Source organism: Mustelus asterias, unplaced genomic scaffold (assembly GCF_964213995.1).
Source record: "Mustelus asterias unplaced genomic scaffold, sMusAst1.hap1.1 HAP1_SCAFFOLD_3588, whole genome shotgun sequence".
Taxonomy (NCBI): domain Eukaryota; kingdom Metazoa; phylum Chordata; class Chondrichthyes; order Carcharhiniformes; family Triakidae; genus Mustelus; species Mustelus asterias.
Genome location: NW_027593533.1, coordinates 4,906 through 30,759, shown reverse-complemented (window position 1 = coordinate 30,759; position 25,854 = coordinate 4,906). Strand labels below are relative to the sequence as shown.

Below are 25,854 nucleotides of genomic sequence, written 5' to 3'. Positions count from 1 at the left end.
TGTGGAATGAGATCGGGATCTTCACCAATTGTCTCCCTCCCCAGAAACAGAACAAAGGATTGGATCGTCTGAAAAAGAAACTCCACGAATTGGAGTCCCGACTCCTGCAGAACTCCCCGTCCATCCCCCTGGGACTGCAGGACCGCAACGGCAAGGTACCCACCGCTGTGTGACACCCAGAGGGGGGAAAGGACAGTGTATCTAACGCACTGTGACACCCGGTCCCAGAGGGGAAAGGACAGTGTATCTAACGCACTGTGACACCCGGTCCCAGAGGGGGAAAGGACAGTGTATCTAACGCACTGTGACACCCGGTCCCAGAGGGGGGAGAGGACAGTGTATCTAACGCACTGTGACACCCGGTCCCAGAGGGGGAAAGGACAGTGTATCTAACGCACTGTGACACCCGGTCCCAGAGGGGGGAGAGGACAGTGTATCTAACGCACTGTGACACCCGGTCCCAGAGGGGGAAAGGACAGTGTATCTAACGCACTGTGACACCCGGTCCCAGAGGGGGAAAGGACAGTGTATCTAACGCAATGTGACACCCGGTCCCAGAGGGGGGAGAGGACAGTGTATCTAACGCACTGTGACACCCGGTCCCAGAGGGGGAAAGGACAGTGTATCTAACTCACTGTGACACCCGGTCCCAGAGGGGGAAAGGACAGTGTATCTAACGCACTGTGACACCCGGTCCCAGAGGGGGAAAGGACAGTGTATCTAACGCACTGTGACACCCGGTCCCAGAGGGGGAAAGGACAGTGTATCTAACGCACTGTGACACCCGGTCCCAGAGGGGGAAAGGACAGTGTATCTAACGCACTGTGACACCCGGTCTCAGAGGGGGGAAAGGACAGTGTATCTAACGCACTGTGACACCCGGTCCCAGAGGGGGAAAGGACAGTGTATCTAACGCACTGTGACACCCGGTCCCAGAGGGGGAAAGGACAGTGTATCTAACGCACTGTGACACCCGGTCCCAGAGGGGGAAAGGACAGTGTATCTAACGCACTGTGACACCCGGTCCCAGAGGGGGAAAGGACAGTGTATCTAACGCACTGTGACACCTGGTCCCAGAGGGGAAAGGACAGTGTATCTAACACACTGTGACACCCGGTCCCAGAGGGGGAAAGGACAGTGTATCTGACGCACTGTGACACCCGGTCCCAGATGGGGAAAGGACAGTGTATCTAACGCACTGTGACACCCGGTCCCAGAGGGGGTAAGGACAGTGTATCTAACGCACTGTGACACCCGGTCCCAGAGGGGGAAAGGACAGTGTATCTAACGCACTGTGACACCCGGTCCCAGAGGGGGAAAGGACCGTGTATCTAACGCACCGTGACACCCGGTCCCAGAGGGGGAAAGGACAGTGTATCTAACGCACTGTGACACCCAGTCCCAGAGGGGGAAAGGACAGTGTATCTAACGCACTGTGACACCCGGTCCCAGAGGGGGAAGGACAGTGTATCTAACGCACTGTGACACCCGGTCCCAGAGGGGGTAAGGACAGTGTATCTAACGCACTGTGACACCCGGTCCCAGAGGGGGAAAGGACAGTGTATCTAACGCACTGTGTCACCCGGTCCCAGAGGGGGAAAGGACAGTGTATCTAACGCACTGTGACACCCGGTCCCAGAGGGGGAAAGGACAGTGTATCTAACGCACTGTGACACCCAGTCCCAGAGGGGGAAAGGACAGTGTATCTAACGCACTGTGACACCCGGTCCCAGAGGGGGAAAGGACAGTGTATCTAACGCACTGTGACACCCGGTCCCAGAGGGGGAAAGGACAGTGTATCTAACGCACTGTGACACCCGGTCCCAGAGGGGGAAAGGACAGTGTATCTAACACACTGTGACACCGGGTCCCAGAGGGGGAAAGGACAGTGTATCTAACGCACTGTGACACCGGGTCCCAGAGGGGGAAAGGACAGTGTATCTAACTCACTGTGACACCCGGTCCCAGAGGGGGAAAGGACAGTGTATCTAACGCACTGTGACACCCGGTCCCAGAGGGGGAAAGGACAGTGTATCTAACGCACTGTGACACCCGGTCCCAGAGGGGGAAAGGACAGTGTATCTAACGCACTGTGACAACCAGTCCCAGAGGGGGAAAGGACAGTGTATCTAACGCACTGTGACACCCGGTCCCAGAGGGGGAAAGGACAGTGTATCTAACGCACTGTGACACCCGGTCCCAGAGGGGGAAAGGACAGTGTATCTAACGCACTGTGACACCCGGTCCCAGAGGGGGAAGGACAGTGTATCTAACGCACTGTGACACCCGGTCCCAGAGGGGGTAAGGACAGTGTATCTAACGCACTGTGACACCCGGTCCCAGAGGGGGAAAGGACAGTGTATCTAACGTACTGTGACACCCGGTCCCAGAGGGGGAAAGGACAGTGTATCTAACGCACTGTGACACCCGGTCCCAGAGGGGGAAAGGACAGTGTATCTAACGCACTGTGACACCCGGTCCCAGAGGGGGGAAAGGACAGTGTATCTAACGCACTGTGACACCCGGTCCCAGAGGGGGAAAGGACAGTGTATCTAACGCACTGTGACACCCGGTCCCAGAGGGGGAAAGGACAGTGTATCTAACGCACTGTGACACCCGGTCCCAGAGGGGGGAAAGGACAGTGTATCTAACGCACTGTGACACCCGGTCCCAGAGGGGGAAAGGACAGTGTATCTAACGCACTGTGACACCCGGTCCCAGAGGGGGAAAGGACAGTGTATCTAACGCACTGTGACACCCGGTCCCAGAGGGGAAAGGACAGTGTATCTAACGCACTGTGACACCCGGTCCCAGAGGGGGAAAGGACAGTGTATCTAACGCACTGTGACACCCGGTCCCAGAGGGGGAAAGGACAGTGTATCTAACGCACTGTGACACCCGGTCCCAGAGGTGGAAAGGACAGTGTATCTAACGCACTGTGACACCCGGTCCCAGAGGGGGAAAGGACAGTGTGTCTAACGCACTGTGACACCCGGTCCCAGAGGGGGAAAGGACAGTGTATCTAACGCACTGTGACACCCGGTCCCAGAGGGGGAAAGGACAGTGTATCTAACGCACTGTGACACCCGGTCCCAGAGGGGGAAGGACAGTGTATCTAACGCACTGTGACACCCGGTCCCAGAGGGGGAAAGGACAGTGTATCTAACGCACTGTGACACCCGGTCCCAGAGGGGGGAAAGGACAGTGTATCTAACGCACTGTGACACCCGGTCCCAGAGGGGGGAAAGGACAGTGTATCTAACGCACTGTGACACCCGGTCCCAGAGGGGGAAAGGACAGTGTATCTAACGCACTGTGACACCCGGTCCCAGAGGGGGAAAGGACAGTGTATCTAACGCACTGTGACACCCGGTCCCAGAGGGGGAAAGGACAGTGTATCTAACGCACTGTGACACCCGGTCCCAGAGGGGGAAAGGACAGTGTATCTAACGCACTGTGACACCCGGTCCCAGAGGGGGAAAGGACAGTGTATCTAACGCACTGTGACACCCGGTCCCAGAGGGGGAAAGGACAGTGTATCTAACGCACTGTGACACCCGGTCCCAGAGGGGGAAAGGACAGTGTATCTAACGCACTGTGACACCCCGTCCCAGACTAGGCCCAGGTTTTACCACAGGCTCAGACGATATTCCATGCGGCCCAACTCAGGTTCTATAAAGCTGCAACATGACTTGCCAATTTTTAATCTCCCCAGCCAATGAAGGCAAGCATGCGGTATGCCCTCACTCCCCCTTCGCTCCCCCTTTCCTCTCCCTCACCTCCCTCCCTCACTCCCTCCCTATGCAGTCAAAGCATGCCATTCATAGAGTACAGAGGGTAGAAGGAAAAGGATTTGATTTATTATTGTCACAAATTGGGATACAGTGAAAAGTATTGTTTCTTGCGCGCTGTACAGACAAAGCATACCGTTCACAGAGAAGGAAAGGAGAGGGTGCAGAATGTAGTGTCACAGTCACAGCTCGGGTGTAGAGAAAGATCAACTTAATGCGAGGTAGGTCCATTCAAAAGTCTGACGGCAGCAGGGAAGAAGCTGTTCTTGAGTCGGTCGGTACGTGACCTCAGACTTTTGTATCTTTTTCCCGACGGAAGAAGGTGGAAGAGAGAATGTCCGGGGGTGCGTTGGGGGGGTCCTTGATTATGCCGGCTGCTTTTCCCCCGAGGCAGCGGGAAGTGTAGACGGAGTCAATGGATGGGAGGCTGGGGTTTGCGTGATGGGACTGGGCTACATTCACGATCCTTTGTAGTTCCTTGCGGTCTTGGGCAGAGCAGGAGCCCAGACCGAGCTGTGATACATCCGGAAAGGATGCTTTCTATGGGGCATCTGTAAAAGTTGGTGAGAGTCGGAGCTGACATGCTGAATTTCCTTAGCCTCCTGAGAAAGTAGAGGCGTTGGTGGGGCTTTCTTAACCATAGTGTCGGCATGGGGGGGACCAGGACAGGTTGTTGGTGATCTGGACACTTAAAAACATGAAGCTCTCGACCCTTTCTACTTCATCCCCGTTGATGTAGACAGGGGAATGTTCTCCTTTACGCTTCCTGAAGTCGATGACAATCTCCTTCGTTTTGTTGACATTGAGGGAGAGATTATTGTTACCAGTTCACCAGATTCTCTGTCTCATTCCTGTACTCCGTCTCGTCATTGTTTGAGATCCGACCCACTACGGGGGTGTCGTCAGCAAACTTGCAGCCCCTACACCCCCTCCCTATCTCTGTAACCTCCTCCATCCCCTACACCCCCTCCCTATCTCTGTAACCTCCTCCATCCCCTACACCCCCTCCCTATCTCTGTAACCTCCTCCATCCCCTACACCCCCTCCCGATCTCTGTAACCTCCTCCATCCCCTACACCCCCTCCCTATCTCTGTAACCTCCTCCAGCCCCTACACCCCCTCCCTATCTCTGTAACCTCCTCCAGCCCCTACACCCCTCCCTATCTCTGTAACCTCCTCCAGCCCCCTACACCCCCTCCCTATCTCTGTAACCCCCTCCAGCCCCTACACCCCCTCCCTATCTCTGTAACCTCCTCCAGCCCCTACACCCCCTCCCTATCTCTGTAACCTCCTCCAACCCCTACACCCCTCCCTATCTCTGTAACATAGAACAGTACAGCACAGAACAGGCCCTTCGGCCCACGATGTTGTGCCGAGCTTTATCTGAAACCAAGATCGAGCTATCCCACTCCCTATCATCCTGGTGTGCTCCATGTGCCTATCCAATAACCGCTTCAATGTTCCTAAAGTGTCTGACTCCACTATCACTGCAGGCAGTCCATTCCACACCCCAACCACTCCCTGCGTAAAGAACCTACCTCTGATATCCTTCCTGTATCTCCCACCACGAACCCTATCGTTATGCCCCCTTGTAATAGCTCCATCCACCCGAGGAAATAGTCTTTGAACGTTCACTCTATCTATCCCCTTCATCATTTTATAAACCTCTATTAAGTCTCCCCTCAGCCTCCTCCGCTCCAGAGAGAACAGCCCTAGCTCCCTCAACCTTTCCTCATAAGACCTACCCTCCAAACCAGGCAGCATCCTGGTAAATCTCCTCTGCACTCTTTCCAGCGCTTCCACATCCTTCTTATAGTGAGGTGACCGATACTTGTGACTGATAAACAAACAACTGGGCAACCAGGAACCGGTCACGCGGCTGAAACATCCAATGAAATTACTTGCGAACAACTCCATTAAGCTTCGCTCATTTTACATGTACCACACATAACAGCCATAAAACTCGAAGCCACAATGTCTGGGTCAACTTCCCTCATCTGGGAAACCCACAGATCACAGCTCCCAAACCAGAGCATTTTTTTTAACGACCTGCGGCCAGTTTTAATCTACAAGTTGACCAAAACTCCCAGCATGCATAGCTCTCGGCCAGAACAGCCATTTTAATGGCCATTATACGCTGCTGAATCATTGCGGTCGCCATTCTTTCCCCGTCTGCACCTCCCCGGGAGGGACAGATGTCTCCTTTGATGTCTGAAGCCGCTCAATACCCCTACAACCACCCCCCCCCCCCCCCGCCCCTCTCCCTCCTCTCCATTCGCCCGGGGACTCCTCTGTGACTAACCCTTATCTCCGTTCCCCCCTCAGAGCTATCTGTTCCTCGTGTCTTCCGAGTTCGAACTGCACGATTGGCAGGATAGCATCGAAAGGGCGAAGAAACACGGTGCGTGCATGTAACCCTTCCCCCTTCCCTCACCCAACCCTGTTCATCCGTTAATTCCTTCCCCCTCCCGCTTCTCATCCCCTTCCTTCTCCAGTTTAGCGGGGGGACTTCCTGAGTAGAGGACGCCCCCCCCAGGCAGCTGAAGGGTTGGCCGCCAATGGCGGAGCGATGGGAATCGGGGGATGCTCGAGAGTTGGAGGATTGCAGGGATCTTGTAGGGTCGGAGGAGGTTACAGAGATAGGGAGGCGTGTAGGGGGCTGGAGGAGGTTACAGAGATAGGGAGGGGGTGTAGGGGGCTGGAGGAGGTTACAGAGATAGGGAGGGGGTGTAGGGGCTGGAGGGGGTTACAGAGATGGGGAGGGGTGTAGGGGGAGGTTACAGAGATAGGGAGGGGTGTAGGAGCTGGAGGAGGTTACAGAGATAGGGAGGGGGTGTAGGGGGCTGGAGAGGGTTACAGAGATAGGGAGGGGGTGTAGGGGGCTGGAGGAGGTTACAGAGATAGGGAGGGGTGTAGGGGCTGGAGGAGGTTACAGAGATAGGGAGGGGTGTAGGTGGCTGGAGGGGGTTACAGAGATAGGGAGGGGTGTAGGGGCTGGAGGAGGTTATGGAGATAGGGAGGGGTGTAGGGGGCTGGAGAAGGTTACAGAGATAGGGAGGGGGTGTAGGGGGCTGGAGGAGGTTACAGAGGTAGGGAGGGGGTGTAGGGGCTGGAGGAGGTTACAGAGATAGGGAGGGGGTGTAGGGGCTGGAGGAGGTTACAGAGATAGGGAGGGGGTGTAGGGGGCTGGAGGAGGTTACAGAGATAGGGAGGGGTGTAGGGGCTGGAGGTGTTTACAGAGATAGGGAGGGGGTGTAGGGGCTGGAGGAGGTTACAGAGATAGGGAGGGGGTGTAGGGGCTGGAGGAGGTTACAGAGATAGGGAGGGGTGTAGGGGGCTGGAGGAGGTTATAGAGATAGGGAGGGGGTGTAGGGAGCTGGAGGAGGTTACAGAGATAGGGAGGGGGTGTAGGGGGCTGGTGGAGGTTACAGAGATAGGGAGGGGTGTAGGGGGCTGGAGGAGGTTACAGAGATAGGGAGGGGTGTAGGGGTTTGGAGGAGGTTATGGAGATAGGGAGGGTTGTAGGGGGCTGGAGGAGGTTACAGAGATAGGGAGGGGTGAAGGGGGCTGGAGGAGGTTCCAGAGATAGGGAGGGGGTGTAGGGGCTGGAGGAGGTTACAGAGATAGGGAGGGGTGTAGGGGGCTGGAGGAGGTTATAGAGATAGGGAGGGGGTGTAGGAGGCTGGAGGAGGGTTACAGAGATAGGGAGGGGTGTAGGGGGCTGGAGGAGGTTACAGAGATAGGGAGTGGGTGTAGGGGCTGGAGGAGGTTACAGAGATAGGGAGTGGGTGTAGGGGCTGGAGGAGGTTACAGAGATAGGGAGGGGTGTAGGGGCTGGAGGAGGTTACAGAGATAGGGAGGGGGTGTAGGGGGCTGGAGGAGGTTACAGAGATAGGGAGGGGTGTAGGGGCTGGAGGTGTTTACAGAGATAGGGAGGGGGTGTAGGGGCTGGAGGAGGTTACAGAGATAGGGAGGGGGTGTAGGGGCTGGAGGAGGTTACAGAGATAGGGAGGGGTGTAGGGGGCTGGAGGAGGTTATAGAGATAGGGAGGGGGTGTAGGGAGCTGGAGGAGGTTACAGAGATAGGGAGGGGGTGTAGGGGGCTGGTGGAGGTTACAGAGATAGGGAGGGGTGTAGGGGGCTGGAGGAGGTTACAGAGATAGGGAGGGGTGTAGGGGTTTGGAGGAGGTTATGGAGATAGGGAGGGTTGTAGGGGGCTGGAGGAGGTTACAGAGATAGGGAGGGGTGAAGGGGGCTGGAGGAGGTTCCAGAGATAGGGAGGGGGTGTAGGGGCTGGAGGAGGTTACAGAGATAGGGAGGGGTGTAGGGGGCTGGAGGAGGTTATAGAGATAGGGAGGGGGTGTAGGAGGCTGGAGGAGGGTTACAGAGATAGGGAGGGGTGTAGGGGGCTGGAGGAGGTTACAGAGATAGGGAGTGGGTGTAGGGGCTGGAGGAGGTTACAGAGATAGGGAGTGGGTGTAGGGGCTGGAGGAGGTTACAGAGATAGGGAGGGGTGTAGGGGGCTGGAGGGGGTTACAGAGATAGGGAGGGGTGTAGGGGCTGGAGGAGGTTACAGAGATAGGGAGGGGGTGTAGGGGGCTGGAGGAGGTTACAGAGATAGGGAGGGGTGTAGGGGGCTGGAGGAGGTTACAGAGATAGGGAGGGGTGTAGGGGTTTGGAGGAGGTTATGGAGATAGGGAGGGTTGTAGGGGGCTGGAGGAGGTTACAGAGATAGGGAGGGGTGTAGGGGGCTGGAGGAGGTTATAGAGATAGGGAGGGGGTGTAGGGGCTGGAGGAGGTTATAGAGATAGGGAGGGGTGTAGGGGCTGGAGGAGGTTATAGAGATAGGGAGGGGTGTAGGGGGCTGGAGGAGGTTACAGAGATAGGGAGGGGTGTAGGGGCTGGAGGAGGTTACAGAGATAGGGAGGTGGTGTAGGGGGCTGGAGGAGGATACAGAGATAGGGAGGGGTGTAGGGGGCTGGAGGAGGTTACAGTGATAGGGAGGGGGTGTAGGGGCTGTAGGAGGTTACAGAGATAGGGAGGGAGTGTAGGGGCTGGAGGAGGTTACAGAGATAGGGAGGGGTGTAGGGGGCTGGAGGAGGTTACAGAGATAGGGAGGGGGTGTAGGGGCTGGAGGAGGTTACAGAGATAGGGAGGGGTGTAGGGGCTGGAGGGGGTTACAGAGATAGGGAGGGGGTGTAGGGGCTGGAGGAGGTTACAGAGATAGGGAGGGGGTGTAGGGGCTGGAGGAGGTTACAGAGATAGGGAGGGGTGTAGGGGGCTGGAGGAGGTTACAGAGATAGGGAGGTGTGTAGGGGGCTGGAGGAGGTTACAGAGATAGGGAGGGGGTGTCGGGGCTGGAGGTGGTTACAGAGATAGGGAGGGGGTGTCGGGGCTGGAGGAGGTTACAGAGATAGGGAGGGGTGTAGGGGCTGGAGGAGGTTACAGAGATAGGGAGGGGGTGTAGGGGCTGGAGGGGGTTACAGAGATAGGGAGGGGGTGTAGGGGCTGGAGGAGGTTACAGAGATAGGGAGGGGTGTAGGGGGCTGGAGGAGATTACAGAGATAGGGAGGGGGTGTAGGGGCTGGTGGTGGTTACAGAGATAGGGAGGGGGTGTAGGGGCTGGAGGAGGTTACAGAGATAGGGAGGGGGTGTAGGGGGCTGGAGGAGGTTACTGAGATAGGGAGGGGGTGTAGGGGGCTGGAGGAGGTTACAGAGATAGGGAGGGGTGTAGGGGCTGGAGGAGGTTACAGAGATAGGGAGGGGTGTAGGGGGCTGGAGGGGGTTACAGAGATAGGGAGGGGTGTAGGGGCTGGAGGAGGTTATGGAGATAGGGAGGGGTGTAGGGGGCTGGAGAAGGTTACAGAGATAGGGAGGGGGTGTAGGGGGCTGGAGGAGGTTACAGAGGTAGGGAGGGGGTGTAGGGGCTGGAGGAGGTTACAGAGATAGGGAGGGGGTGTAGGGGCTGGAGGAGGTTACAGAGATAGGGAGGGGGTGTAGGGGGCTGGAGGAGGTTACAGAGATAGGGAGGGGTGTAGGGGCTGGAGGTGTTTACAGAGATAGGGAGGGGGTGTAGGGGCTGGAGGAGGTTACAGAGATAGGGAGGGGGTGTAGGGGCTGGAGGAGGTTACAGAGATAGGGAGGGGTGTAGGGGGCTGGAGGAGGTTATAGAGATAGGGAGGGGGTGTAGGGAGCTGGAGGAGGTTACAGAGATAGGGAGGGGGTGTAGGGGGCTGGTGGAGGTTACAGAGATAGGGAGGGGTGTAGGGGGCTGGAGGAGGTTACAGAGATAGGGAGGGGTGTAGGGGTTTGGAGGAGGTTATGGAGATAGGGAGGGTTGTAGGGGGCTGGAGGAGGTTACAGAGATAGGGAGGGGTGAAGGGGGCTGGAGGAGGTTCCAGAGATAGGGAGGGGGTGTAGGGGCTGGAGGAGGTTACAGAGATAGGGAGGGGTGTAGGGGGCTGGAGGAGGTTATAGAGATAGGGAGGGGTGTAGGGGGCTGGAGGAGGGTTACAGAGATAGGGAGGGGGTGTAGGAGGCTGGAGGAGGGTTACAGAGATAGGGAGGGGTGTAGGGGGCTGGAGGAGGTTACAGAGATAGGGAGTGGGTGTAGGGGCTGGAGGAGGTTACAGAGATAGGGAGTGGGTGTAGGGGCTGGAGGAGGTTACAGAGATAGGGAGGGGTGTAGGGGGCTGGAGGGGGTTACAGAGATAGGGAGGGGTGTAGGGGCTGGAGGAGGTTACAGAGATAGGGAGGGGGTGTAGGGGGCTGGAGGAGGTTACAGAGATAGGGAGGGGTGTAGGGGGCTGGAGGAGGTTACAGAGATAGGGAGGGGTGTAGGGGTTTGGAGGAGGTTATGGAGATAGGGAGGGTTGTAGGGGGCTGGAGGACGTTACAGAGATAGGGAGGGGTGTAGGGGGCTGGAGGAGGTTATAGAGATAGGGAGGGGTGTAGGGGCTGGAGGAGGTTACAGAGATAGGGAGGGGTGTAGGGGCTGGAGGAGGTTACAGAGATAGGGAGGGGTGTAGGGGCTGGAGGAGGTTACAGAGATAGGGAGGGGGTGTAGGGGCTGGAGGAGATTACAGAGATAGGGAGGGGGTGTAGGGGGCTGGAGGGGGTTACAGAGATAGGGAGGGGGTGTAGGGGCTGGAGGAGGTTACAGAGATAGGGAGGGGTGTAGGGGGCTGGAGGAGGTTACAGAGATAGGGAGGGGTGTAGGGGCTGGAGGAGGTTACAGAGATAGGGAGGTGGTGTAGGGGGCTGGAGGAGGATACAGAGATAGGGAGGGGTGTAGGGGGCTGGAGGAGGTTACAGAGATAGGGAGGGGGTGTAGGGGCTGGAGGAGGTTACAGAGATAGGGAGGGGTGTAGGGGCTGGAGGGGGTTACAGAGATAGGGAGGGGGTGTCGGGGCTGGAGGAGGTTACAGAGATAGGGAGGGGGTGTAGGGGCTGGAGGAGGTTACAGAGATAGGGAGGGGTGTAGGGGGCTGGAGGAGGTTACAGAGATAGGGAGGTGTGTAGGGGGCTGGAGGAGGTTACAGAGATAGGGAGGGGTGTAGGGGGCTGGAGGAGATTACAGAGATAGGGAGGGGGTGTAGGGGCTGGTGGTGGTTACAGAGATAGGGAGGGGGTGTACGGGCTGGAGGAGGTTACAGAGATAGGGAGGGGGTGTAGGGGGCTGGAGGAGGTTACTGAGATAGGGAGGGGGTGTAGGGGCTGGAGGAGGTTACAGAGATAGGGAGGGGGTGTAGGGGGCTGGAGGAGGTTACAGAGATAGGGAGGGGTGTAGGGGATTGGAGGAGGTTATGGACCTAGGGAGGGTTGTCGGGGGCTGGAGGAGGTTACAGAGATAGGAAGGGGTGTAGGGGACTGGAGGATGTTACAGAGATAGGGAGGGGGTGTAGGGGGCTGGAGGAAGTTATAGAGATAGGGAGGGGGTGTAGGGGGCTGGAGGAAGTTATAGAGATAGGGAGGGGGTGTAGGGGGCTGGAGGCGGTTACAGAGATAGGGAGGGGGTGTAGGGGACTGGAGGATGTTACAGAGATAGGGAGGGGGTGTAGGGGCTGGAGGAGGTTATAGAGATAGGGAGGGATGTAGGGGGCTGGAGGAGGTTACAGAGATAGGGAGGGGGTGTAGGGGACTGGAGGATGTTACAGAGATAGGGAGGGGGTGTTGGGGCTGGAGGAGGTTATAGAGATAGGGAGGAGGTGTAGTGGGCTGGAGGAGGTTACAGAGATAGGGAGGGGTGTAGGGGCTGGAGGAGGTTACAGAGATAGGGAGGTGGTGTAGGGGGCTGGAGGAGGTTACAGAGATAGGGAGGGGTGTAGGGGCTGGAGGAGGTTACAGAGATCGGGAGGGGTGTAGGGGGCTGGAGGGGGTTACGGAGATAGGGAGGGGTGTAGGGGCTGGAGGGGGTTACAGAGATAGGGAGGGGTGTAGGGGCTGGAGTAGGTTACAAAGATAGGGAGGGGATGTCGGGGCTGGAGGAGGTTACAGAGATAGGGAGGGGGTGTCAGGGCTGGAGGAGGGTGCGGAGATAGGGAGGGGGTGTCGGGGCTGGAGGAGGTTACAGAGATAGGGAGGGGTGTCAGGGCTGGAGGAGGTTACAGAGATAGGGAGGGGGTGTCGGGGCTGGAGGAGGTTACAGAGATAGGGAGGGGGTGTCGGGGCTGGAGGAGGTTACAGAGATAGGGAGGGGCTGTCGGGGCTGGAGGAGGTTACAGAGATATGGAGGGGCTGTCGGGGCTGGAGGAGGGTGCGGAGATAGGGAGGGGGTGTCGGGGCTGGAGGCGGGTGCGGAGATAGGGAGGGGCTGTCGGGGCTGGAGGAGGGTGCGGAGATAGGGAGGGGGTGTCGGGGCTGGAGGAGGGTGCGGAGATAGGGAGGGGGTGTCGGGGCTGGAGGAGGGTGCGGAGATAGGGAGGGGGGGAATGAGTAAAATGGAGGATTCGAATCTTAAAATGGCGGTGTTACAGGGCTGGGAGCCAATGAAGGCCAGCGGTCGGGGAGGTTGAGGGGGGCGGGTGTTGGTGTGAACTGGGATATCCTGTGAGTTGGGACACGGGATTGATTGGGGGTCAAAGGTGGAGGATGTGTCGCAGGGCGGATGGTCTTGAGTGAGGTCTTGTTGGCGCCCCCTTCTGGTTCGAATGGCCACCAGCAGACGGTCGGCCTTCGTGGTCAGGCTTCAGTGGGCACCCAGGCCCAGGTCCTGATCCCCAGTCAACCCAGCCACAACCCAATGGCAGCCATGTTGGAGAGGCTGGCTAGTGGCTGCCTATTCCGGGGAGGGGGAATGGCTGGAGAACAGGGAGGGGGAATGGCTGGAGAACAAGGAGGGGGAGCGACCTTCCCTGCCCGTGTGAGCCAAACCTCGGAGTAACATGGCGACTGTCACCTGGGAATAGTGATTGGGCCTGAAATTCGGCCAATGGTTTAACCTGATGACCTCACTGTGTGTGCGTGTATCCGATCACATGTGTGTGCACACACGTGTGTGTGGGTTTTTTTTCTCATTCCATGGATTACAGGGTCAAAGGGAGGGTTCTGAAGACTGTGGAGGAACAGAGAGATCTTGGGGTCCATATCCACAGATCTCTAAAGGTTGCCACTCAAGTGGATAGAGCTGTGAAGAAGGCCTATAGTGTGTTAGCTTTTATTGATGTGGAGATGCCGGCGTTGGACTGGGGTAAACACAGTAAGAAGTTTAACAACACCAGGTTAAAGTCCAACAGGTTTATTTGGTAGCAAAAGCCACACAAGCTTTCGAGGCTCTGAGCCCCTTCTTCAGGTGAGTGGGAATTCTGTTCACAAACAGAACTTATAAGACACAGACTCAATTTACATGAATAATGGTTGGAATGCGAATACTTACAACTAATCCAGTCTTTAAGAAACAAAACAATGTGAGTGGAGAGAGCATCAAGACAGGCTAAAAAGATGTGTATTGTCTCCAGACAAGACAGCCAGTGAAACTCTGCAGGTCCACGCAACTGTGGGAGTTACAAATAGTGTGACATAAATTCTGATTCTAGGATCGCATGATAAAGATCGCATGATAAAGATCGCAACAGACACCTCCAGACGCTGAAAGATGCCCTCATAAGAACAGGATATGGCGCTAGACTCATTGATCAACAGTTCCAACGCGCCACAGCGAAAAACCGCACCGACCTCCTCAGAAGACAAACACGGGACACAGTGGACAGAGTACCCTTCGTCGTCCAGTACTTCCCCGGAGCGGAGAAGCTACGGCATCTCCTCCGGAGCCTTCAACATGTCATTGATGAAGACGAACATCTCGCCAAGGCCATCCCCACACCCCCACTTCTTGCCTTCAAACAACCGCACAACCTCAAACAGACCATTGTCCGCAGCAAACTACCCAGCCTTCAGGAGAACAGTGACCAAGACACCACACAACCCTGCCACAGCAACCTCTGCAAGACGTGCCGGATCATCGACACAGATGCCATCATCTCACGTGAGAACACCATCCACCAGGTACACGGTACATACTCTTGCAACTCGGCCAACGTTGTCTACCTGATACGCTGCAAGAAAGGATGTCCCGAGGCATGGTGCATTGGGGAAACTATGCAGACGCTGCGACAACGGATGAATGAACACCGCTCGACAATCACCAGGCAAGACTGTTCTCTTCCTGTGGGGGAGCACTTCAGCGGTCACGGGCATTCGGCCTCTGATATTCGGGTAAGCGTTCTCCAAGGCGGCCTTCGCGACACACGACAGCGCAGAGTCGCGGAGCAGAAACTGATAGCCAAGTTCCGCACACACAAGGACGGCCTCAACCGGGATATTGGGTTTATGTCACACTATTTCACATAAATATTTCTGCTTTTTTCCTCCTGAGTCTTTATCATGCGATCCTAGAATCAGAATTTATGTCACACTATTTGTAACTCCCACAGTTGCGTGGACCTGCAGAGTTTCACTGGCTGTCTTGTCTAGAGACAATACACATCACTTTAGCCTGTCTTGATGCTCTCTCCACTCCCATTGTTTTGTTTCTTAAAGACTTGATTAGTTGTAAGTATTCGCATTCCAACCATTATTCATGTAAATGGAGTCTGTGTCTTATAAGTTCTGTTTGTGAACAGAATTCCCACTCACCTGAAGAAGGGGCTCAGAGCCTCGAAAGCTTGTGTGGCTTTTGCTACCAAATAAACCTGTTGGACTTTAACCTGGTGTTGTTAGCTTTTATTAACAGGGGGTTGGAGTTTAAGAGCCGTGGGGTTATGCTGCAACTGTACAGGACCTTGGTGAGACCGCATTTGGAATATTGTGTGCAGTTCTGGTCACCTCACTATAAGAAGGATGTGGAAGCGCTGGAAAGAGTGCAGAGGAGATTTACCAGGATGCTGCCTGGTTTGGAGGGTAGGTCTTATGAGGAAAGGTTGAGGGAGCTAGGGCTGTTCTCTCTGGAGCGGAGGAGGCTGAGGGGAGACTTAATAGAGGTTTATAAAATGATGATGGGGATAGATAGAGTGAACGTTCAAAGACTATTTCCTCGGGTGGATGGAGCTGTTACAAGGGGGCATAACTATAGGGTTCGTGGTGGGAGATACAGGAAGGATATCAGAGGTAGGTTCTTTACGCAGAGAGTGGTTGGGGTGTGGAATGGACTGCCTGCAGTGATGGTGGAGTCAGACACTTTAGGAACATTTAAGCGGTTATTGGATAGGCACATGGAGCACACCAGGATGATAGGGAGTGGGATAGCTCGATCTTGGTTTCAGATAAAGCTCGGCACAACATCGTGGGCCGAAGGGCCTGTTCTGTGCTGTACTGTTCTATGTTCTATGAACTGGGTCCCGGCCGTATCAATCCTGTGGCTCCCAGAGCAGGTCAGAGGCTGGGAATCCTGCGGAGAGTCACTCACCTCCTGACTCCCTCCTTCCCAAAGCCTGTCCCACCATCCACAAGGACACAAGTCAGGAGTGTGATGGGACACTCTCCACTCGCCTGGATGGGTGCGGCTCCCAACGACACTGGAGAAGCTCCACACCATCCAGGACAAAGCAGCCCCCTCCCCCCGCTCGATCGACACGCTAACCCCCACCTTCGACACTCACTCCCTCCAACACAGCGACAGCCCGTGTGAACCGTCTACAAGATGCCCCGCAGCGACTCGCCAAGGCTCCTTCCTCAGCACCTTCCAAACCCACCACCTCCACCCACCAAGAAGGACAAGAGGAGGCAGGAGACGCATGGGGAACACCCACCGTCTACAAGTTTCCCCCCTCCGAGCCTCCCACACCATCCCGACTTGGAAATATATCGGCTGTTCCTTCACCGTGGCTGGGCTCAAAATCCTGGAGCTCCCTCCCTAACAGCGCTGTGGGTGTACCTACATCACACACACACACGGGGGAACGGTAGCAGGTTCAAGATGGCGGCCATCCCGCCTCCTTACCAAGGACAACTAGGGTTGGGCATAGAAACATAGAAACTAGAAGCAGGAGGAGGCCATTCTGCCCGTCCAGCCTGCCCCGCCATTCATCACCATCATGGCTGATCATCCAACTCAATATCCTGATCCCCCCCCCTTCCCCCCCATATCCCTCCATCCCTTTCGCCCCAAGAGCGAAATCCAATTCCTTCCTGAATATCACACAACGTTTTGTCCTCAACTACTTTCTGTGGGAGTGAATTCCACACATTCCCCACCCTCTGGGTGAAGACATTTCTCCCACCTCAGTCCCTAAAAGGTTCCCCCCTTATCCTCAAACTGTGACCCCCCTGGTTCTGGACTCCCCCCAACATCGGGAACATTCTCTGAGGACGGCACGGTGGCACAGAGGGTCAGCACTGCTGTCCCTTAGTGTCCAAAGATGTGTAGGTTAGGTGGATTGGCCATGCTAAATTGTCCCTTAGTGTCCAAAAATGTGCGGGTTAGGTGGATTGGCCATGCTAAATTGCCCCTTAGTGTCCAAAGATGTGTAGGTTAGGGGGATTGGCCATGCTAAATTGCCCCTTAGTGTCCAAAGGTATGTAGGTTTAGTGGATTGGCCATGCTAAATTGCCCCTTAGTGTCCAAAGATGTGCGAGTTAGGTGGATTGGCCATGCTAAATTGTCCCTCAGTGTCCAAAGATGTGTAGGTTAGGGGGATTGACCATGCTAACTTGCCCCTCAGTGTCCAAAGATGTGTAGGTTAGGTGGATTGGCCATGCTAAATTGCCCCTTCGTGTCCAAAGATGTGTAGGTTAGGTGGATTGGCCGTGCTAAATTGTCCCTTAGTGTCCAAAGATGTGCAGGTTCGGTGGATTGGCCATGCTAAATTGCCCCTTAGTGTCCAAAGATGTGTAGGTTAGGTGGATTGGCCATGCTAAATTGCCCCTTAGTGTCCAGATGTGCAGGTTAGGTGGATTGGCCATGCTAAATTGTCCCTTAGTGTCCAAAGGTGTGTAGGTTAGGGGGATTGGCCATGCTAAATTTCCCCTTAGTGTCCAAAGATGTGTAGGTTAGGTGGATTGGCCGTGCTAAATTGCCCCTTAGTGTCCAAAGATGTGCAGGTTGGGTGGATTGGCCGTGCTAAATTGTCCCTTAGTGTCCAAAGATGTGTAGGTTAGGGGGATTGACCATGCTAACTTGCCCCTCAGTGTCCAAAGATGTGTAGGTTAGGTGGATTGGCCATGCTAAATTGCCCCTTCGTGTCCAAAGATGTGTAGGTTAGGTGGATTGGCCGTGCTAAATTGTCCCTTAGTGTCCAAAGATGTGCAGGTTCGGTGGATTGGCCATGCTAAATTGCCCCTTAGTGTCCAAAGATGTGTAGGTTAGGTGGATTGGCCATGCTAAATTGCCCCTTAGTGTCCAGATGTGCAGGTTAGGTGGATTGGCCATGCTAAATTGTCCCTTAGTGTCCAAAGGTGTGTAGGTTAGGGGGATTGGCCATGCTAAATTTCCCCTTAGTGTCCAAAGATGTGTAGGTTAGGTGGATTGGCCGTGCTAAATTGCCCCTTAGTGTCCAAAGATGTGCAGGTTAGGTGGATTGGCCGTGCTAAATTGTCCCTTAGTGTCCAAAGATGTGCAGGTTAGGTGGATTGGCCATGCTAAATTGTCCCTTAGTGTCCAAAGATGTGCAGGTTAGGTGGATTGGCCATGCTAAATTGTCCCTTAGTGTCCAAAGATGTGTAGGTTGGGTGTATTGGCCATGCTAAATTGTCCCTTATTGTCCAAAGATGTGTAGGTTAGGTGGATTGGCCGTGCTAAATTGTCCCTTAGTGTCCAAAGATGTGCAGGTTAGGTGGATTGGCCATGCTAAATTGTCCCTTAGTGTCCAAAGATGTGCAGGTTAGGCGGATTGGCCATGCTAAATTGTCCCTTAGTGTCCAAAGATGTGTAGGTTGGGTGGATTGGCCATGCTAAATTGTCCCTTAGTGTCCAAAGATGTGTAGGTTAGGTGGATTGGCCGTGCTAAATTGTCCTTTAGTGTCCAAAGATGTGCGGGTTAGGGGGATTGGCCATGCCAATATTTTTTTTATCGAATTCAAATTCCACCATCTGCCGTAGGTGGGATTCGAACCCGGGGTCCCCAGCTGAGTTTCTGGGTTAATAATCTCGTGCTAATACCACGAGGCCATCTCCTCCTGTGTGTGCGCGTACACGAGTGCTTCAGGTAGACCTTAACCCCATCGCAGGCCCATCCGATTGACCAGTTCGGTACTAGGCCCGTGGTTGATTGGTGAAGCCTTCCGTCTCCAATTTTCTGGACCTACCTCCGTCCCCCGCCACCCTCTCCCCCCACCGAATCACGCAACTTTGACTTTATCCCTCCCCGCAGGCTTCCAGAACTTCTCCGCCAACCCCAGCGAGATCCACAGCCTCATCAACAGCTACATCACTCAACGGACGACGCACTGCGTTCCGCTGCACAGTAACGTGGAAGGTAAGACTCCGTCACCAGGGGGCGACACTTCCGGCGGAGGCAGGCGGGGGGGTGGGGGGGCAGCCGAGGCGGGGTGGGGGTGGTGTGGAATCTCTCGACCCCCTCATCAAACGGCGAGGTGGTGTATTTTGGAGGATCGAATTTAGGTGTGAGTTATACTGCCAATGGCAGAACCTTTGGGAACATTAACGTACAGAGGGATCTGGGCAGTCAGGCCCACAGTTCCCTCAAAGTGGTAACGCAGGTTGCCAAGGTGATAGAGTCATAGAGGCAGGGAAACAGGCCCTTCGGCCCAACTTGTCCATGCCACCCTTTTTTTTAAACCCCCAAGCTAATCCCAATTGTCCACATTTGGCCCATATCCCTCTATACCCATCGTACCCATGTAACTATCTAAATGCTTTTTAAAAGACAAAATAGTACCCGCCTCTACTACTACCTCTGGCAGCTCGTTCCAGACACTCACCTCCCTCTGTGTGAAAAAATTGCCCCTCTGGACACTTTTGTATCTCTCCCCTCTCACCTTAAACCTATGCCCTCTAGTTTTAGACTCCCCTACCTTTGGGAAAAGATATTGACTATCGAGCTGGTCTGTGCCCCTCATTATTTTATAGACCTCGATAAGATCACCCCTCAGCCTCCTACGCTCCAGAGAAAAAAGTCCCAGTCTATCCAGCCTCTCCTTATAACTCAATCCATCAAGTCCCGGTAGCATCCTAGTAAATCTTTTCTGCGCTCCTTCTCGTTTAATAATACCCTTTCTATAATAGGGTGACCAGAACTGTACACAGAGCTCTGAGGGGTAGAGGGATCTGGGTGTCCTAGTGTATGAATCACGCAAGGTTAGATTGATTTGATTAGATTTGATTTATTATTGTCACATGTATTAGTATCCAGTGAAAAGTATTGTTTCCTGCGCGCTATACAGACAAAGCATACCATTCATAGAGTACAGAGGGGAGGAGGAAAAGGATTTGATGCGATTTATTATTAGGTTAGGGGGATTGGCCATGCTAAATTGTCCCTTAGTGTCCAAAGATGTGCGGGTTAGGGGGATTGGCCATGCTAAATTGTCCCTTAGTGTCCAGAGATGTGTAGGTTAGGTGGATTGGCCATGCTAAATTGTCCCTTAGTGTCCAGAGATGTGTTGGTTAGGGGGATTGGCCATGCTAAATTGTCCCTTAGTGTCCAAAGATGTGTAGGTTAGGTGGATTGGCCATGCTAAATTGTCCCTTAGTGTCCAGAGATGTGTAGGTTAGGTGGATTGGCCATGCTAAATTGTCCCTTAGTGTCCAAAGATGTGCGTGTTAGGTGGATTGGCCATGCTAAATTGTCCCTTAGTGTCCAAAGATGTGTAGGTTAGGTGGATTGGCCATGCTAAATTGTCCCTTAGTGTCCAGAGATGTGTAGGTTAGGTGGATTGGCCATGCTAAATTGTCCCTTAGTGTCCAAAGATGTGCAGGTTAGGGGGATTGGCCATGCTAAATTGTCCCTTAGTGTCCAAAGATGTGTCGGTTAGGGTGGATTGGCCATGCTAAATTGCCCCTTAGTGTCCAAAGATGTGTAGGTTTAGTGGATTGGCCATGCTAAATTGCCCCTCAGTGTCCAAAGATGTGTAGGTTTAGTGGATTGGCCATGCTAAATTGCCCCTCAGTGTCCAAAGATGTGCAGGTTAGGTGGATTGGAAGTACAGAGGGGAGAAGGAAAAGGATTTGATTTATTATTGTCACGTGTATTGGGATACAGTGAAAAGTATTGTTTCTTGCGCGCTATACAGACAAAGCATACCGTTCATAGAGAAGGAAAGGAGAGGGTGCAGAATGTAGTGTCACAGCTCGGGTGTAGAGAAAGATCAACTTAATGCGAGGTAGGTCCATTCAAAAGTCTGACAGCAGCAGGGAAGAAGCTGTTCTTGAGTCGGTCGGTAGGTGACCTCAGACTTTTGTATCTTTTTCCCGATGGAAGAAGGTGGAAGAGAGAATGTCCGGGGTGCGTGGGGGGGTCCTTGATTATGCCGGCTGCTTTTCCCCGAGGCAGCGGGAAGTGTAGATAGAAACATGGACAAACTACAGCACAAAACAGGCCCTTCGGCCCCATAAGTTGTGCCGAACATATCCCTACCTTCTAGGCCGACCTATAACCCTCCATCCTATTAAGCCCCATGTACTCATCCAGGAGTCTCTTAAAAGACCCTATTGAGTTTGCCTCCACCACCACTGACGGCAGCCGATTCCACTCGCCCACCACCCTCTGTGTGAAAAACTTCCCCCTAACATTTCCCCTGTACCTACCCCCCAGCACCTTAAACCCGTGTCCTCTCGTAGCAGCCATTTCCACCCTGGGAAAAAGCCTCTGAGAGTCCACCCGATCTATGCCTCTCAACATCTTATATACCTCTATTAGGTCTCCTCTCATCCTACGTCTCTCCAAGGAGAAAAGACCGAGCTCCCTCAGCCTATCCTCATAAGGCATGCCACTCAATCCAGGCAACATCCTTGTAAATCGCCTCTGCACCCTTTCAATCTTTTCCACATCCTTCCTGTAATGAGGCGACCAGAACTGAGCACAGTACTCCAAGTGGGGTCTGATAGAGTTAATGGATGGGAGGCTGGGGTTTGCGTGATGGGACTGGGCTACATTCACGACCCTTTGTAGTTCCTTGCGGTCTTGGGCAGAGCAGGAGCCCCAGACCGAGCTGTGATACACCCGGAAAGAATGCTTTCTATTGGGCATCTGTAAAAGTTGGTGAGAGTCGTAGCGGACATGCCGAATTTCCTTAGTCTCCTGAGAAAGTAGAGGCGTTGGTGGGGCTTCTTCATGATCGATTCGGTTGAAGAAACAGCGAGGCAGAGTGAATTGGGAAACGGGAACGGAGGGAGACAAACTCAGTTGGGCAGAATGCAGAGTTCCAGGAAATCGGGAGAGTGAGTGCGCTGGCGAGGGATTAGCCAGGTGAGGATTGAGTGAGGAGGGGGATTTGGGCAGCAGCAGGGCAGATTTCAGTTCCGAGCGCGTTGACCCTGATACAATTTCCCTCTTTTCAGAACCAGAGGAGAGAATTCTACGAGGGACAATCAGCCTCAAGATCCACTCGATCTCCGGATTCACTGCGCCAATCAGTAAGGAACAGGGAGGAAGGAACAACAGTGTATCTAACGCACTGTGACACCCGGTCCCAGAGGGGGAAAGGACAGTGTATCTAACGCACTGTGACACCCGGTCCCAGAGGGGGGAAAGGACAGTGTATCTAACGCACTGTGACACCCGGTCCCAGAGGGGGAAAGGACAGTGTATCTAACGCACTGTGACACCCGGTCCCAGAGGGGGGAAAGGACAGTGTATCTAACGCACTGTGACACCCGGTCCCAGAGGGGGAAAGGACAGTGTATCTAACGCACTGTGACACCCGGTCCCAGAGGGGGAAAGGACAGTGTATCTAACGCACTGTGACACTCGGTCCCAGAGGGGGAAAGGACAGTGTATCTAACGCACTGTGACACCCGGTCCCAGAGGGGGAAAGGACAGTGTATCTAACGCACTGTGACACCCGGTCCCAGAGGGGGAAAGGACAGTGTATCTAACGCACTGTGACACCCGGTCCCAGAGGGGGAAAGGACAGTGTATCTAACGCACTGTGACACCCGGTCCCAGAGGGGGAAAGGACAGTGTATCTAACGCACTGTGACACCCGGTCCCAGAGGGGGAAAGGACAGTGTATCTAACGCACTGTGACACCCGGTCCCAGAGGGGGAAAGGACAGTGTATCTAACGCACTGTGACACCCGGTCCCAGAGGGGGAAAGGACAGTGTGTCTAACGCACTGTGACACCCGGTCCCAGAGGGGGAAAGGACAGTGTATCTAACGCACTGTGACACCCGGTCCCAGAGGGGGAAAGGACAGTGTATCTAACGCACTGTGACACCCGGTCCCAGTGGGGGAAAGGACAGTGTATCTAACGCATTGGAACACCCGGTCCCAGAGGGGGAAAGGACAGTGTATCTAACGCACTGTGATACCCGGTCCCAGAGGGGGAAAGGACAGTGTGTCTAACGCACTGTGACACCCGGTCCCAGAGGTGGAAAGGACAGTGTATCTAACGCACTGTGACACCCGGTCCCAGAGGGGGAAAGGACAGTGTATCTAACGCACTGTGACACCCGGTCCCAGAGGGGGAAAGGACAGTGTGTCTAACGCACTGTGACACCCGGTCCCAGAGGGGGAAAGGACAGTGTCTCTAACGCACTGTGACACCCGGTCCCAGAGGGGGAAAGGACAGTGTATCTAACGCACTGTGACACCCGGTCCCAGAGGGGGAAAGGACAGTGTATCAAACGCACTGTGACACCCGGTCCCAGAGGGGGAAAGGACAGTGTATCTAACGCACTGTGACACCCGGTCCCAGAGGGGGAAAGGACAGTGTATCTAACGCACTGTGACACCCGGTCCCAGAGGGGGAAAGGACAGTGTATCTAACGCACTGTGACACCCGGTCCCAGAGGGGGGAAAGGACAGTGTATCTAACGCTCTGTGACACCCGGTCCCAGAGGGGGAAAGGACAGTGTGTCTAACACACGGTGACACCCAGTCCCAGAGGGGGAAAGGACAGTGTATCTAACGCACTGTGACACCCGGTCCCAGAGGGGGAAAGGACAGTGTATCTAACGCACTGTGACACCCGGTCCCAGAGGGAGAAAGGACAGTGTATCTAACGCACTGTGACACCCGGTCCCAGAGGGGGGAAAGGACAGTGTATCTAACGCACTGTGACACCCGGTCCCAGAGGGGGAAAGGACAGTGTATCTAACGCACTGTGACACCCGGTCCCAGAGGGGGAAAGGACAGTGTATCTAACGCACTGTGACACCCGGTCCCAGAGGGGGAAAGGACAGTGTATCTAACGCACTGTGACACCCGGTCCCAGAGGGGGAAAGGACAGTGTGTCTAGCGCACTGTGACACCCGGTCCCAGAGGGGGAAAGGACAGTGTATCTAACGCACTGTGACACCCGGTCCCAGAGGGGGAAAGGACAGTGTATCTAACGCACTGTGACACCCGGTCCCAGAGGGGGAATGGACAGTGTATCTAACGCACTGTGACACCCGGTCCCAGAGGGGGAAAGGACAGTGTATCTAACGCACTGTGACACCCGGTCCCAGAGGGGGAAAGGACAGTGTGTCTAACGCACTGTGACACCCGGTCCCAGAGGGGGAAAGGACAGTGTATCTAACGCACTGTGACACCCGGTCCCAGAGGGGGAAAGGACAGTGTATCTAACGCACTGTGACACCCGGTCCCAGAGGGGGAAAGGACAGTGTATCTAACGCATTGGAACACCCGGTCCCAGAGGGGGAAAGGACAGTGTATCTAACGCACTGTGATACCCGGTCCCAGAGGGGGAAAGGACAGTGTGTCTAACGCACTGTGACACCCGGTCCCAGAGGTGGAAAGGACAGTGTATCTAACGCACTGTGACACCCGGTCCCAGAGGGGGAAAGGACAGTGTATCTAACGCACTGTGACACCCGGTCCCAGAGGGGGAAAGGACAGTGTGTCTAACGCACTGTGACACCCGGTCCCAGAGGGGGAAAGGACAGTGTCTCTAACGCACTGTGACACCCGGTCCCAGAGGGGGAAAGGACAGTGTATCTAACGCACTGTGACACCCGGTCCCAGAGGGGGAAAGGACAGTGTATCTAACGCACTGAGACACCCGGTCCCAGAGGGGGAAAGGACAGTGTATCTAACGCACTGTGACACCCGGTCCCAGAGGGGGAAAGGACAGTGTCTCTAACGCACTGTGACACCCGGTCCCAGAGGGGGAAAGGACAGTGTATCTAACGCACTGTGACACCCGGTCCCAGAGGGGGAAAGGACAGTGTATCGAACGCACTGTGACACCCGGTCCCAGAGGGGGAAAGGACAGTGTATCTAACGCACTGTGACACCCGGTCCCAGAGGGGGAAAGGACAGTGTATCTAACGCACTGTGACACCCGGTCCCAGAGGGGGAAAGGACAGTGTATCGAACGCACTGTGACACCCGGTCCCAGAGGGGGAAAGGACAGTGTATCTAACAGTGTATATTTCTATTTTTCTCTGGAAGATGTTTACTGCAGTTTTGAAGCGGACACGAATGGTTATTTTGAGAAGAAAGCTCAAACGAGTGTCTTAAACCAAGTCACAACTCCCATGTGGGAGGAGGTGAGATTCTGAGTAAATCTCCCTCCACACTGTCCCCATCAAACACTCCCAGGACAGGTACAGCACGGGGTTAGATACAGAGTAAAGCTCCCTCTACACTGTCCACATCAAACACTCCCAGGACAGGTACAGCACGGGGTTAGATACAGAGTAAAGCTCCCTCTGCACTGTCCCCCATCAAACACTCCCAGGACAGGTACAGCACGGGGTTAGATACAGAGTAAAGCTCCCTCTACACTGTCCCCCATCAAACACTCCCAGGACAGGTACAGCACGGGGTTAGATACAGAGTAAAGCTCCCTCTACACTGTCCCCCACCAAACACTCCCAGGACAGGTACAGCACGGGTTTAGATACAGAGTAAAGCTCCCTCGACACTGTCCCCCATCAAACACTCCCAGGAGAGATACAGCACGGGGTTAGATACAGAGTAAATCTCCCTCTACACTGTCCCCATCAAACACTCCCAGGACAGGTACAGCACGGGGTTAGATACAGAGTAAATCTCCCTCTACACTGTCCCCATCAAACACTCCCAGGACAGGTACAGCACGGGGTTAGATACAGAGTAAAGCTCCCTCTACACTGTCCCCATCAAACACTCCCAGGACAGTTACAGCATGGGGTTAGATACAGAATAAAGCTCCCTCTATACTGTCCCCATCAAACACTCCCAGGACAGGTACAGCACGGGGTTAGATACAGAGTAAAGCTCCCTCTACTCTGTCCCGATCAAACACTCCCAGGACAGGTACAACATGGGGTTAGATACAGAGTAAAGCTCCCTCTACACTGTCCCCCATCAAACACTCCCAGGGCAGGTACAGCACGGGGTTAGATACAGAGTAAAGCTCCCTCCACACTGTCCCCCATCAAACACTCCCAGGACAGGTACCACACGGGGTTAGATACAGAGTAAAGCTCCCTCTACACTGTCCCCATCAAACACTCCCA

The 25,854-nt window shown here is 54.7% G+C and overlaps 1 protein-coding gene across 1 annotated transcript; it reads left to right on the top strand.

Annotated features, from left to right (window-relative positions):
- Positions 1 to 44: 44 nt before the first annotated feature.
- Positions 45 to 24,900, top strand: LOC144490673 (active breakpoint cluster region-related protein-like; the record flags this gene model as incomplete). The annotated part of the gene is made up of 5 exons (XM_078208374.1): positions 45 to 155; positions 6,117 to 6,192; positions 18,595 to 18,699; positions 21,744 to 21,818; positions 24,803 to 24,900. Coding segments are annotated over 5 exons (465 nt in total), but the record flags the coding sequence as incomplete, so codon positions are not given.
- Positions 24,901 to 25,854: the final 954 nt, after the last annotated feature.